The sequence below is a fragment of the Pleurodeles waltl genome, chromosome 4_1 (assembly GCF_031143425.1).
Source record: "Pleurodeles waltl isolate 20211129_DDA chromosome 4_1, aPleWal1.hap1.20221129, whole genome shotgun sequence".
In the NCBI taxonomy this organism is placed as follows: Eukaryota; Metazoa; Chordata; class Amphibia; order Caudata; family Salamandridae; genus Pleurodeles; species Pleurodeles waltl.
The window spans coordinates 841,529,871-841,546,218 of record NC_090442.1 but is presented as its reverse complement, the minus strand read 5'-3'; the positions used below and the strand labels follow the sequence as shown (position 1 = coordinate 841,546,218).

The 16,348-nt window shown below is 41.1% G+C and overlaps 1 protein-coding gene across 1 annotated transcript in view; it reads left to right on the top strand.

Annotated features, from left to right (window-relative positions):
• The window catches only part of GAS2L3 (growth arrest specific 2 like 3), a 189,164-nt gene that overhangs the window by 65,142 nt on the left and 107,674 nt on the right, over nucleotides 1–16,348 (top strand). Inside the window, exon 4 of the mRNA XM_069229601.1 lies at nucleotides 10,443–10,608. Within this exon, the coding sequence (XP_069085702.1) occupies nucleotides 10,443–10,608 (166 nt within the window). The remainder of the gene's footprint in view (nucleotides 1–10,442; nucleotides 10,609–16,348) is intronic.

Genomic DNA, 16,348 nt, shown 5'->3' with positions numbered 1-16,348 from the left:
GCTGAAAACATCGAGCATCATATGTTTTTAGCAGTTTACCGGTGCTGTGTAGGTGGGCTAAACAGTGAAAAAAGCCTTACCGTATGCAGCCCTTTCACGAATGAAAGCAAGTGGATTTTGAAAGGCAAGCCCACGAACCAATGAAAGTGACTGACGTGACATGGGAATGGTTGGAAGGCCAACGAGAGATTACTACAGGGGACGGATTGCTTTGCCCTCGCCCCTAAAAAAGAATGATTGCCACAGGTGTAGCAAGTAACTTGGAAGCTTGGAGGGGCTTGGAATGGTTGCAAGAGTAAAGAATAGTGATTTTTTCACAAAGATGTTAGTGTCCCAAAGAATGAATGCGCAGCAACATAACAATGAATATAGGATTTCCATTGGAGACAGAAGGAAATTTGAGAGGAAAAATGACAAACATTTGAAGAAACTTATTGTTTTTGACCACCATAGAAATCAAAGGTAGTGATAGGCAAGGAAATGACCCCTTGGAGTAGTCGCGTTAAATGTGGATCATCTGCATGGATAAGGGGTGTAGGCTCTATTTGTCGAGAGAAAACTGTAGGATGCTTCTTTTTTAGAGCTAGTTTGCTCTCATACAGTAAGATTTTAAGTTAGGAAAAGAGCAATTTTATTCATTATAGGCCTAGGGAATTTGTAAGATTTCATTATAATCAATTGAGGTTTCTTCACTTTGCCATGGCTTTGCTGGTTAGGATCCCTAAGCTTCGCCTGGTCAGGGCTGGAGGGTGCTCCTTCTCGGTTCTGACAGGCAAGGCTCAGAACAAACCTCCGATTTCCCTTCGCTTAACCCAGAGTGAGGCCCGCTATAGGAAAGAATTGAAAACACAATTGTTCTCTCTGGCTCATTGTGAGTGGTTTACTGACTGAGGTAAAGCAGTGCTGGGACACACCATTGGAGTAACCGCGCACTTTACAAATCTGGCTTCATTCATTCATTTATTCATTAATTTGAGTGTCTGGAATACCCAGTTCAGTTGTGTTATAGCATACATTTGGGCTTGCTTCCTTAATGCAAACTGTGCTTGTCTAATTTTAAGCATGATTAAAGCAGAAAACGAATTGGATGAGGTAGCGTAGAAACAGGAAAACCATTATCTTTGACTTTGTTTAAAAGCATTTTTTTAAATTCATCATGCCCGTCAGCAACAACCACCAACTGTACAGTACATCAACAAAGGTCGCTGCACTATAAAAGTAGCATATACGACGTTCCGTTGTTAATTCAGAAGCGATCCACAGTAGGCCAGTACCTTGTATCATGTCAGTAACAAAGTAAGAGGATATGAGTAATCCCATATTATCTTTGAATTTGACTGTGTTTTGCCTGATTTTCTTCTGCAGTCTCCTTTGTTCTACCAGCGCTGCTCTTGATGAGTAAGATATTTCTTCTTGCTTTGCTGCATATATCACTGTAACAATAAACTTTTTTTTTTTATCCTAGAAGGATTCTGATTTTGACCTTAAAGAAAATCACCCAAATCCATGTCAGCGGTATTTTCAATAAGTACTTTTCACAGAACTAGGACTTTTTTGTGAGAGCCGGTAGAGGCACAACTTACCTACACTATATTGAGTCGCTGTAACAGGACAATGAGAATACCTATGGTCTGGTTTGTTCCTTTTTAGGTCCTATAGTTCTAAACATGAACTTTGTGTAGACACATCATCATCTAGCAGCCATAGGGCTATTCCATTCACGATATTCAGTGTCATTACCAGTACCTTTTTGAATAATTTAATTTGCATCATAATCATATTTTCATTTTAGTCAAAGTGTGTAAAACTGACTTTAGAAAACGTGTTTTTAAATCTGTACCTGAAGCAAAATCCATGCAGGTAGTTTGCTGAGCAGTCTCATTTTAATCTATGGATTTTGTGGTATAGAAACATGCAGGAAACAGAGTATTAGAACTTCTGATTTGCCAAAGGTTTGTGCCCCCAAACACGCTTTTCTTCAATATTGTCTTGGGAGTATATACAACTACTTAGTTATCGGAGATTTTAATTTACACCTTGAAAATGTAGATGATCCTCTTTGCAGGCAACTGGCAAATTACATGCACATTCTTCAACATAAACAATTTGTTACTAGACCCACTCATATTGCCAGCCACACTCTGGATAAAGTGTTGATCCTCTAACTTGGACTGACCACTCGCTAGTCTCCTTTTCAGTCTCTCTACCGTTAGGGATAAAGATTCCAGCCGACCCGACCCACAGTGGCCCCAAAGTATCTGGAATCTTACAATTACTGCATCATTTATAAATCATTTGTCGCCACCCAAGTATGACCAGGAGACTTCATTAACTAACCATTTAGAAAATCTTAATGTGGCTATGATAAAATCTCTTAACCAATATGCCTCTTGACCAATATATCTATCCATCAGAAAAATGCCATTCACTCTGATGAAGAACAACCAAAAGAAAGGGTAAATCTTTGGAGCATATTTGGAGGCATTCAAACATTTAAAGGACAGACAAATATATAAAGAGGAATTGAAGAACTATCACAAAGCACTTAAACGAGCAAAAAAGTCAATTTTGTTAAAATATTAGAAGAAACTAGCAATTGGGAAATATTTAAAATAGTTAAAGAGCTTGCTCACCTACCCTGCCTCTCTGTCGCTCACTCCTTCTGCGGCTCATTTTGAAAAATGTTTTAACTTCCTCAATGAAAAAAAAAAAAATCTATTCCACTTTTAAGAGACAACCCTCATTAGATGGGTTCATGGGTACAAATTGGTCCCCATCCTGATGCAACCACCCAATTAGGAGCGTTTGATTTCATCTCAGAAGGTCAGGTTGAAAAATGTATGAGGGGTGTTAAGTAGGGCCCCCCCCGGACCCTTCTCCCCATTTTATTTACTCTCAACTAGCTTCTGTAATGAGTCCCCAACTAACTCATTAATTCAGTTTGTCATTATCTGAGGCTGAATATCTAGATTATCAAAAAGAGCATTATTATTAACCCTGGCAAAAAAATCTGGCATTAATGTTTGTATCTGGTCTATATCGCTGGGCCTATTTAGGTCCAAAATTTTGGAGAGAATAGTCCATGACCAGCTCACCACCTACCTAGAAAACAATAATATGTTGGATTCCCCTGAAACAGGATTTAGAGTTAAAAACAGCATGGAGTCTACTGTTCTCGCTATATTGGAAAACATCAGATTAAAAGTAGATTAGGGCAAGGCTGCTGCCCTGATACTACTAGATCTTTCTGCGGCTTTTGACACCGTCTCGCCTAGCCTATTGAACAAAAAATTGCATGAAATTGGACTCCATTCCAAAACCCTTCAGTCTTTTGGATCCTTTTTTAAGGACTCGAACACAATCAGTTCAATTAAACACCTTTAGATCATGCTCTAAGGTAGCCAAATGTGGAGATCCACAGGGCTCATCATTTTTGCCTGACACTCTTTAATATTTGCGTGTCTTCTCTCGCAAAGATTGTCACGCCATTGGTTATATCTATCGGGGAGGGATATGTCGAAACCAGAGATAAGCTAACAAATTGTCTCAAGGAGGTAGCCAAATGGATGACAGATCATTGCATCAAACTAAAAAACATAAAGATTGAGATTTTAGACTTCTGACAAAGCACATCAAATTTGGGACACTACATGGTGGCCTACCTCATTAGGTTCTGCCCAGCGCCTAAGAAAGTAGCTAAAAATCTTAGTGTCCTCTTAGAGAACTCCTTATCTATGCAGGAACATGTTAATGTCACTTGTTGCAAGTTCTTCAGTATTCTCGAATTCCTAAGGAGGCTATTCTGCTGGATACCAGTTGACTCAAGAAGAACCATAGTCCAGGCTCTAATTACAAATAGTCGGGACTACGTGAATGCACTTTATGTGGGCATGGCAGAATATGTATTTACAAGATTTCAGGGTATACAGAACATGGCAGCCAGGCTTATCTGCAATAAAGACTGATATAGTTCGGTATCAGCTTGTTTCCCAACCCTTCACTGGCTACCTATGCTCCAAAGAGCGATCGTTAAACGTCTTTGCCATGCCCACAAAGCTCTTTAAATATGGGACCAGAAAGTCTACAAGTGAAAGTGGTATTTTACAGTCCTACACGTGACCGGAGATCACGCAATCTCGCACTGGCTAAAACAAAACAGTTAAAAAAGGTAGAGTGGACGCTCGCTCACATTTGGCAGCAGTCCAGTGGAACAAACTACCTTTGGATCGCTGCCTTACTGACAACCATTTTAGATTCAGAAAAAAGCTAAAAACGTGGTTGTTTAGAGCATGAAGACTACACTGTAGTGTGCAAGAAGATTGCCTTAGTATCATTTCCTAAAAGACAGGTATCATTTTAACACCGTTATATCCCCCTGGTGATGATTGTCGTGCCCTACAAAATCCATAACTAAAAAAATAAATAGGTACAGCACTGTTCCCAAAGTAATTCAAGGAATTGACGAAAATAAATGCCTTTGTGTCTGATGGTTAAAACATTTTTTTAGCACACAGGAACCTGTAAATAATAATGTCCTGATAATTTGGATTTTTTTTCACTGTTAAAATGAACCTGACTGTAAACCACTATGTAAAAGGATATACTTGACATGACAGTTGATCTATGGATTTAATGATGGTCATAAGTATGAAAGCAATAAAGTTCCTGATAGTTCTAAACATGCAGATCTCGATCTTTATTGTCAAATGAAGTATGAATCAGCATCATTAAAGGGTTGTTTAACTGCATTATTATCCCATGTTTTGCATAAGGGCCTGGTGTTATGATGCCATCCAATGAAGTGTATGAAATATGCGGTATTTGAATGAGTTCATTGGGACCCCAAATCTTAAATGGCACTCTTTCCTAACTCCCAGTTTCCCAGTTCCTATCAGGTCAAGATGGAAATGCAGTGTTGACAGGTTGATAATCTCTTAATTTGTGATGAAAAATGTGATTGTAAAAGCTTGGCTACAAGAGGTGGCAGAGAATTTTGAGGAGGATAGTTCCAATGAACACCCTCAAAACAATAATCAATGTGGCATTCCAAAAAAGGAATGTGTCATTTGTTGTGAAAATCCAGATGTATGACTATGGTGGACAAATATACTTGTCATGGTCCCAGCAACAGGTAAGTATCCATCTATAATGTTGACTTATTTCATACTTTGGTGTTTCCAGGATAGATGGAAGGAAAGCAGTTCTTCTTTCATAGGCTTATCAGTTCATCTTATGACAATGTAATTTCTTGTAAAGGTACTCCATCTGTAATTGATGTAGATGTCTTGCTTTTCTGTTCCTGAGGCTCTGATCAGGAGGCTAGCCAACTAGCCCTTGGAGTCACTCTGGTGGGCCTGGGATCAAGATGCAGGTCTAGTCCTTTCACTGAGGCAGCAGGGGAACTTAGTAACAATCCTTCTTGCGGAGCACTGCAGCAGTCCTTCAGAGTCTTCCACAGATCCAGATGTTTACTGAAGTGTTGAGTTTGAAGATATAATATTTATATCTGGTGCCTACTTTGATGTAGGAGAAGGCTCTGAAGGGTTTCCACCCTCAGAGGTGCCTGGAATTTCCTACCTCCCTGTTCTGTGCCCAGCTTCTCTGGGAACACAACACAAAAGATTAATGTGAAACCCTTGGTGAGTGTGCTCAGGCAGAGCCTTCGTGATGTGCAAGTGTGATAGGTGACAGCTCCTCCGCCTCATTATGCCAGAGATGGCACATCTGCCTGTAGCAACTACCCTTTTTGTCAGAGCAGTACACAAAGAACAACTGCCAGCTACAACGAGTCATCTGCCCTAGGATACAGGATTCAAATGGTTGGGACAAGAAAATGCCAAGCTTCTAAAAGTGCCATTTTCAGAATTGTGACACTTTAGCATTAAAGAGGTACAATTTCATAAACCCCAAACTCAACATTCTTATCTGCTCCTAATTGAAAGTTACGATTTATTGTATGTAATAAGGGAACCCAATGTTATCCTGTGGGAGAGGTAGGACTTGCAGTAGTGAAAAAATTAATTTAAGAGTTTTTCACTACCAGGACATGTAAAAGTTAAAAGAACATTCCCAACTTTTCAAATGCCCTTACCCTGCCATATGGGCTGTTGTGGCCTTATCCTAGGGATACGTTTTAAAAAGGAAGGTTTAGGCCTGGCAGAAGTTTTTTTTAGCCATGTCAAAATTCACACACAGGCTGCAGTGGCAGGCCCACGACATTTTTTAAAGGGTTATTTAAGTGGGTGACACAACGAGTACTGTGAACCTACTAGTAGCATTTAATTTACATGGCCTGGTTACAGGTGGTACCACTTTACTAGGGACGTAAAGTCAATTAGATGTGCCAGTTAGGTGTAAGCCAGTTTCACAATGTTTATAGAAGAGAGCACAAGCACTTTAGCTCAATTAGCAGTGTTAAAGTGCATATGATCCTAAAAGCCAACACAATCGGTTCAGAAAACAGGAGGGTGAAGGCAAAAAGTTTGGGGATGACCCTGCAGAAAGGGCCAAGTCCAGCAACATATGCCTTTGGTGTTTGGGCTCAGAATACGACTTGAGTCATGTGAGGAATGCATCCTCATGAATCCAAAGGTGTTCCAGGAACATGAAGTGAAGCAGTCTGTTTCCAAACACCAGAAGAAATTGCATAAGTCCCCATCCCGTTTGTGTTGAGAGCGCAGACCCGTTCCTGCTTCAGAGGTTGTGCCCCTGACAGGTTCACATCGCAGTGAAAGTCTTCGAGTAAGTATAAATAAAAATCGAAGAGGAAACACTAAAAAAGCCAAGCGGCAGTCATCCACATCCGGCCACTCACTATCTTCAGCGATTTCGCAAGGGTGTCTGTGTGCCATTTATGTCTCTCCCAGTCCACCAAAGAGCCTATTAGACAATTGGATGCAATGCACTCCTGAGTTCCCCAGGTCATTGATGACATTGCAAAAACAATTGAGGCATTTAGGGAGGCCGTCTTGAGCACCTTTGGCACTCTGATGGTCCCCTTTTTTTGCCTTAGAGCCATAAGGATCCGCAGTGACCTTTATTTGGATTACTGCTGGCAGATCCATCCTCAGCACCATCTGTGTATGTACAAACAGCTTCGGTTTCCGCACCTGATTCACTGCCAGTGCCAAAATCAGGGCCTGTTCCTTCATGCCAGCCCCAACACACTGGTGAAAGAGGAGGACCATCTACTGATACTTCGAGCCAAACTCGTCTCAGCCTCAACCACGGTTGCGTCCCGAATCCACTTTGACGCTCCAGGTCCCCATTTAGACAGATTCTGATAAAACTCTGCCTCTGCCATAGATCTGCCTTCAAGTGCTCCACCAACGTTTTGGCTCCAATATAGTAAGACAGCCTTCGGAGATGTCAATGGAGATGGTGATGACTTGCCCCTGCCTAATGATAACAACAGTCTCTACAAGGACCTGCAAGAGAGCAGTGGGCTAAAAACTTTCCCAGGTGCTAGGTTGAAATTCCCATCTGGGCCACCTACAAAGGAAAGTGCTTCATTTGTTATCGTGAGTAGATGTGCATCTGCGGTTTTGGACCAAAACATCTTTCTGTAGAAGCAAAGTACTTCCAGAGGTGCTACAGCTTATGCAGACTTCCTCTCAGCTTTTGCTACAGTTCAATAAAACTCTTATTGACACATTGATGGGCACTTGGGGAAATCCTTGCCCTTCAGTGAAAAGACAGGCTGGCAGGACCCATACACCAGCACTTCGCAACCCTGGTTTTCTGACTCAACATCTGACTCCAGAGAATCTGGGGGTTCAAACTTCCACTAGCAAGGTGAACCCCAATTCAGGGTTCAGCTAGACAATGTGTTGGTCACCAAGGACACTCATCATCTCAGTCACTCACACCGGTGGCATCTGCCTCCAAGCCACTTTATTTTGCCCTTAGTGGCACTCAACCACCCGGTAAGATGACAGATCCAAAATTTTCTTTAAGGGTGACAGAGTGTCACACCTGACAGAAGGATTCTCCAGATTGTTCAGCGGGACTATGCCCGTCCATTAGTTTCTGAATTGCACGGTTACACCCACATCAGAGTGACTTTCAGAGGACCACCTGGCTGCAACAGGTTCAGGCTCTTGTCCAAAGGGGCCAGAGATAGGGTAACAGCCTTGCACATGAGAGCTCGCCACAGTAAGTCATAGACCACCTCCAGATGACTCCTGGTGTCGTTCGGGTTCACAATCAACATGCCAGTCGCACCTCACTCCTGCACAGAGGCTCCCTTTCAATAAAACAATGTAGGAAACACTGCAGTTTACAATGAGTCCAGGACATTTGATCTATGATTAGGATGTTTCGTTCTCAGTCCTGTGTCTCTGTGAGAGTGGGTCCCAGGCTTTTCAACCTCCTGGCTTCCAGTTCTTTGACTATGCCTGGTTGCAAATGCAAGCTTTGTAATGGAACCTGACACTTCAGTGGGCCCAGCACATAGGACTGTCCGATTCCATCCAGAGTTTGAAGGAGACTGCAAAAGATCTTCAGTGCTGGCATGTGGGCCACAATTGGACCAGCCACAGACCCCCTTTCCCTTCAACACCCAGAGTTGACTGTAGTGATAGATGAGCCAATACTGGATTGAGGAGGTCGTCTGAGAGACAAGAAGTTCAAAGGACTCTGGTTTCCAGTGGAGACCCAATTCCACATGAACCTGTTGGAGTTGCAGGTCATTTGCCTGGCATTGAAGGCCTTCCTATCGCCCATCAAAGAGAGGCTGGTGCAGGTCCTCTCAGACAACACCACCACCATATGTTGTACTGCATCAAGCAAAATGGTGTGGGGTCTTGGGTTCCGTGCCAAGGGGCCTTCAACCCCTTCAGTTGACTGAGACGTCAGGGCATTTACCTGGTTGTAAACTAAGTGGCTCTGAAGACTGTGTTTCTTGTTGAGCTTACTTCAGTTTGTTGCATGAGTGAGCTTCAGGCTGTCTTGTTGCAGCAGATCCATTACTTTTTCCCCTAGTCAAACTGGTGTTGAAGACCTAGGCAGCGGTCCATCACCCTCCCAACATGCTTTGGTTTGCCTCACCCCTCAAAGGAGAAGGAGAGACCATCGGCTGGGCCACTGGAGAGTCTTGAACTTTTACATCGATCATGCCAAGCACCATCAGGTGGATGATGATTTCTTTGTTGGGCTTTCTAGAGCCAAAAAGCCAAGCCTGTGCAGAAAAGGACTTTGGCGTGCTGAATAGTCTCTGGCCTCCAGTAGGACTGAGGGCTGAGTCCACAAGGGCCAAGGCTGCTACCACAGCAATGGCACACCGCAGTGCCCCACACTGAGTGCCAGTTGTCCCCATTTGTCAGACTGCAAAGTGGGTGTCCATACACATGTACAAAAAGCAGGTCCAGGTCCGATGGGAAGGGCATTTCACCCATTTGGTCCTGTAGGACTTTTTGGAGTAAATTCCATCGACCCTCTAACTTGGGAGGTACTGCTTTGGTATATTTTTTAAAGGTGAGGAATTTGCAGTTGAAAGTATCTAGTAGAAGAACAAGTTACTTACCTTTGGTACCTTTTCATAGATACTTTAACTGCAGATTCTTCACTTCCTTCCCACCTCTTTGTTCTGTGCAATGTTCTCTTCTCCCATCTAAAAATGTCCTGCACACTGGTACTCTGACAGTTTTTTGGGTTCTGCGTCAGTTTCAGAAGAGTGGCCTTATATGTGACTTCATTAGTCACTTCCATATGGAACGAAGTCAGTGGGCATCCACACAGGCATGCATGAGTTTTGTTGTGTCTCATCTTCCGGATCCAGTCTGGCACACAGGGATATTGTAACCGTGAGGAATCTGCAGTTACGTAGTGTACCCACCAGAAAGAGCATTACTGAAGGTAAGTTACTTGTTCTTTTACAAACAAGGTAGTAAATGCAGCTAGCAATATCCCAGAGGAGAAGGTAGAATTAAAGACAGTATTGTTTACTTCATGACAGTATGGATTGAGCCATATCTTATTTATGGAAACCCTGATGTTGTGCACTGCAAATGTGATGATGAATAAACCCGCAACTTGAGTTTACATGTTAACTGAACATACACAATTCCCGCTGTTAAACCATTTCAACTGTGATATCTTGCAAAAATACGTATATATAATTTTTTCTTAGTATTGAGTAAGGGACCTGCACTTAGTGTTGGTTCATTTATGTTCAGATGTTGTGTCTTTAAAAAAATAAATAGAAGCTGTCTTGAGGCTCATGCTATGCAGTTGTCATTATTGAAGGTCAGCCTGGTTGTTATAGTTCACTTTTCCACAGAGTACTAGGCAAACATACCTGATTATGCTGTAAGATCTGGTACATGTGTACTTATGTTGAATCCAACTGTATGTCACAAGATGCTTCGTAAACAACTAGGACTTCAGCACCGCTATGAAAATACAGCTGTTGTACATGTTATGATTTTCTGCATTGTATCTAGGTGCTGTTTGAAAATGATGTGTCTAGTCCACGCAGCCCTCTGACGCCAAGGCACGGACCTGGACTGGCAGATGTTTACCAGTATGATCAATGGTTGTCTGTACGACATGAAGCCACGCTTGTTCCGATGCAAGAAGATTTGGCCATTTGGCTGTCTGGCCTACTTGGTGAGCTTTATCCATTCTCTACAAATCTGAATATAACTTGTTAGAATATATTTTAACTAGATTGGTCTGGAAAATAAAAAGTAGTTTGGCAACACAACAAAGGGCTTGGATCTGACGGAAATGCATGTCCATGGAACTGGAATTTTCCAGAGTAGCACACAGTAGTAACTGTGCACATTATTGTCGATATAGCGCTGTGGATGTGGCACACAAGTCCCTACAATAGGAAAGTGAAGAGGCTTCAGCTTGGCCCTTATCTAGCTTTGAGAACTGAAGATCATCGACACATGTCCATCTTGACTGATGTGTTTGTAGTTTTGAAAGCATAGTAGGATTCAGGAACTTTCTCAGTAGCCACCTTTTCACAACATATCCACAATCATAAACTGCCATCGTTGATTGTATCCTCTCCAGCTTCTGCCTCACCCTGCTGTGATTGTGTTTGCCACGTTCTCTCTAAATGAACACATTTATTTGTCCTGAGTTCTCCCTGCAAACCTTAATCATAATATTTTAGCTTTGTATTCTGTTGCTGTGTTCACAACTCTTGGCTAGGTTTACACTTTAATAATAGTCTCAATAAAAACTATGATAAAAATATTCCACTGCTGTCTAGCCTGTCGTTTTAGAAAGTTATGTTCATATGCAGGATTGACTGTCCAGGTGTTAGTGTTTCATTTGCTTCCCTACCTCAATATTTCCATCCTGCCTGGTACTCTGTATTGTTTAGGTAGGATAAAATGACATTATATCCCAATCTGGTGTGCTTTAAGTGGTGTCCTCTATTTTGAATGTCCGTACTAACAAGAGCAAGTGAGTAGCAGCACTTCCACATCATAATATTGTCAATACTGCTAAATAGAATATTCAAGCCTTCCTGTGAAGTTTCTGGATTATTTGTGATGTATAAAGCATTAACCAATGATGTCAAACCTTTTTCAAATATATTTTTTCATTCCTCTCTACTGAGAAGCATCTTGAGTAAATTCCTTTCTGTATGAGAGACTTTAAGCTGCTGTTTTGAAGAACAATGGTTTATTTCTGTAACAAATGGAGGAGGACATTGGTTATTTTCTTTTGTGTTATTGTCAGGGATGAAACCATGAGTCGTTGAGTTTATGTTGCACAGTAATCAGCACCGTTTTCGTTACTATGCCATTTTTTAAAAATAGAACTATAGATTCCCTCCATTTGCTTCAGTGGCACTCGATTGCAAAGAAGCATGGAGAGTCATTATCGTTTGTTAAACAGAGGCTTCCCTACAGAAGATTACTTCTGCTGTGAACCTCTAACCCTGGACAATATTCTCTGATGAAAAGAGTAACATTGCTCAGATTGCTCCTTTATTCGTGTATACCCAATAAGTGGTTTGCTACTGAGGGTGATCCCGCCTGTCTAATTGTTTATACTGTAATTTAAAGAATTTCCTTTTTTCTTCTAGAACCACTGCTTTCATCTCAGTCTCACTTTTCATTCATTGCTTTTCCTCAACTGCATGCATACCAAAATGGACTGCACGTGAGACTTGTCAGAAAAGGGGAGCAAAGAGCCTAGTAATGATCTCGACTGTAAGGTGTCTGAGGTCATTGTAGCCGCTGTTTGTTCTGTCTCCAGCAGATCTTTCAAATTTGCAGCATGCTTTAAAAGACGGTGTTGATGATTTTGACTCTGTGGTTTCATCTACTTTCCATCATGGGAGAGAAGGTATTTGCGCTGCTTCCCTCATTTTCTGTAAAGATGGCTCAGTCTGTGAACCAGAACGCCTTGGGCATTGGTAAATTAGCCTGAACCGCAGGCAAAGCAGGAGAAATAGCTGGTGGCTGAGTATGAGGCAATGGTAGAGTGGTGGAAACCGCAGATGTAGCACGAGTGAAAGGTTGATGGATTGACACTCCACTTGGAGGGGACAGAAACCAGTGCCCACTCACAATCACAACTTGTGGTGAGCCCCAATGAGGGTGCAAAGACTAGTGGCACCTGCAGATGATCTCCAAAAGGGATAATCATTTATGAGACTGACCACTCAAGAGAGGCCATTGAGAATGGACTACAAACTAAAAATTCCTGTCTACTGGCGAACCTGTTCACCTCTGTGTTAAAGTAACAACCTTGAGTAATGAACAGAGTGATGTGACTTAGGTCTTTATGCCTTTTGCTGATGCTCTGACATCTAGCGAATAAACGCCAACTTGTGTATAAATCACAAATCTCTTGGTTTTGAACGCTTTTTCTCTGTTGACTTTGTACTGGTTGCTGTATCTGCCACTCTCTGTGTTCAGTGTTGAGACAATAAACCTCCAAATGGCTTACATGTCGTTACTGTTGGCGCCTTTTTCTTTACTTGACTGTCCCTCTGTAGTAGTGCTTCAGTGAGTTACTAAGGGATGAGAATAGATTCCCATTAGATGCAATGATTCTCAAGTCATTCTGTCACGCTCCTTTTGCTCATCTTTAGTCCGCAAGTAGTCCTTCCTTCCAAGGCTGATGTTTCACAATCTCAGAATCGTGTGGGATGGTTTTAAGCAAATTTTCATTGTTTGAAAGAATGTGACTAAGAAAGACCAACCAAAACACACTGAGTGTGGATCTTTGGTTCTTTTATCCACAGGCACAAAACACTGAAGGTAGTGTGGAAACATTTTTTTTAAATGGAAAGGGACAGAAAACCAGCTGGAAACTGATCCAAAATGTTAAAGATGTCAAAGTCTGAAGCCTGGCTGAGTAAAGGCAATACTCCACACCTCCTTTCCTGATATTTATAACTCCTATCACCTGCTTAACAAAAATAATAGATGAAGGAAGCATGTTTTCAGGGGGAAAAGTGCAGTGGAGAACAAATAGAGACCAAAGAAGGATAAAGAAGGCAGTGAAACATCAGGGGAATACACCTATCAGAGCAAAAACAATGATTAACCCAGGGAAGAGTGCAAGAAATGATTATATTCTTCTTCAGCTATTGATAATCAATTAATCAATTCATCCACTGTTCCTGATTCCATCAGGTCCTGTTTTCCCATACGTCTGGGGGTGGTGGCTCGAAGAATCATATGATTTAATACAATTGTAAAATTGAAAACAAACAGAGCTCCACTACCAATGGCGGTACTAAGCAGAAAATCATTGAGACAAACTGTTTTGAAAATGCTATCTGATGGAATCTCAAACAGTGGATTAAAACATGCTTACTTAGTGAAATAATCCATTAATATCAGTATGGTGGTACATTAATTTGATGGTGGTAAGTCTGTTATAAAGTCCATAACAATTCTTTTGGATGGTCTTTCTGGTGTGGGTAAGGAATTGAGCAACCCCGTGGCTCTTTGATGTGAAAATTTCATAGGGGATTCTTTAGTGACTTACGCCATTTTTTCTTGCCTTGAGAGCACATCTGCCTATCCATGATTTTTTCCAGGTCTTTGTGATCTCCTGCATGAAGTGTGAGAATAGCATCCTTTTGGGATATTGAGAATTGGTACATTTCATGGATTTCAAGAAACCTAAATTCTTAGATCTCTTTATACTGCTACCGGAAAGGAGGAGCCCTCCAAGTAATGAATACAATTACAATAGGAAAAAGAGCCGGTGTTAGCAAACTGTTTTATCTTAAATGATATAGCTTTGTTCTGCAGGAGTCCAGATTCCTGAGTAGTAAGCTTTTGAATCCTGGAGTCCTCAAAGGTTTTTATGATAAAATGGCTCCACAAATGAAAGACGAGGCATCTGTCTCAACTGTAACTGTGGTGTCTGCATTACCTAATATAGGAGTTGAGGTAGAAGCATGGTTTATTTGTCAAATGCTGCTTGTTGCTTAGTACTATGATGGAACGTAATCTTGGCTTGCATAGGTCACAATGGTGGAGAAGCCTTCAGTGAATCTATAAAATTAGAGAAGCCTAAAATCTTTGTGTCGTTGGCTGTACAGTTAATGGGCCATACTGTTACAGCAATTGCTGTTCATATCTATACTAATATCTTCTCTTAAGATTACTAAGCTGAAAAGGAGATGGTGTTCGGGTTTAAAAATCCAGTTCTCCGATTTTGCATACAAGGACTGTCTTTGTGATCACTCCAGAACGTCTCGCTCATAAAAACAGTGTTCTTCTAAAGTGCTTGAAAGTATCAAAATATCACCTCATGAGGATGAGTATATTGCTAGTGACACTATCCTGTAATGAATCATTTAGAAAGTGCTGGAATGCCACGGGTGCATTACATAGCCCAAAGAGCAAAGCAAGATACTCCTATTGTCCGTAGCAGGTGTTAAGGTCAGCTTTCATTTCATCCCCCTTTTTTGATCAACATAGATCAAGTTTAGTTAAAATCATAGCCATGTTGATTTGGACCGATATCAAGGTAAGCGGGTAGTGGTTCCACGCAGTGATACAATTCAGTTCTCTGTAAGGCCTATATTCTACTTGAGGTTTGGGGATAAAAAAGATATATGCTGTTGTTGGGGAGCTTGAAGAATCTATGAAAATCTTTCCCAGATTCTCTTTAAGTTGATTTGTAATACTTCATCTTCAACGCCATGGAAACTCAATCATGCAGTATTTCGGAGCCCAGAATCATTTTGATAGATCAATCTTATTCTTTATGAGAGTAACTTGACTGCAGCCATTTCACTAACCACATCTGCAAATTGTTCATAGGCATACGCTAGGGAGGGTAAAATGATCCTTGCTTAGCGGAAGAGCAACAAATTTAAGATTAGGTTACTGATATTTGCTGGTGAGGAAAGCAATGAGCTTCCAAGCATTCTGAGATTAAGCTAATGTTCTCCTTTTGCCAGTCAATTCTTGAGTTATGTTGTTTTAACCAAGGTGTTCCCAAGATAACATGGAAAGAGTATCAATTAGATCACAACCTAGAGATTCACAATGTTTGTTTCTGTTTATATATCTACCACAACTGGGCATGTTGGCATGAGGGTGCTTTACATTACAACAGAGGCAAAAACAATTTAGGATCACATTGAGATAGGGAAAGGATAAACTCTTTTTGAGAGACCTAGATTTAGTCAGAGTTCAGTGTTACAGTAGGAGTCAGTTTAGGAATTGTTTGAAAAGGTGAACCTTGAGCTGCTTGAAAGAGTTTGAGTAGGGTTAATATTTTGAGGTTGAGAAGCAAGGAGGTACTGCCTACTGTTTCTATCTTGGAGAATGGCGGGTCTAGAAGAAAGGTTTCATGACTTCTAAGTTTTCTTGAACCCTCTGAGATAAGTAGATTGGCTCGTTGGAGAGAGGTGTTTGCTGGAATGTTTTTTTTTGTTGTTTTTTTTTGCACTAGACAGAAAATGTTTAACATGATTTTGGCTTTGATAGATAGTTGTGGAGGTTTCAAACTATGGGGGTAATGAAGTCATGTCTGCCTTTACAGTGAATTTGTCTTGCTGTTGAGTGTAGAAAGTCTCTAAGAAGAGCAATGGATATTTAGTGTTCTCTTGCTAAAATGGCATGTTTTAAGTCTATCCTTGATACAACTAGGGAGTTAACTGTAGTATTCAGATGATTGGGGAGGTGCAGGTTTGAGGAGTTGTTGTTTTTTTTGTGTATGTAGATGAAAGTTTGATGATTAGGCCACATTGTTGATGTAAGGGATTGTGTTTGGGTTTGAGGTCAGGATGAAACCTATGAATTTGTCTGATGGTGCTAGTGTAAGTGGAAAAAATAATTAAAAAAACCACAAGATTTATAAACATATTTGCTCTTGACGGATGTGTAGAGAAGGAGAAAATATGTTG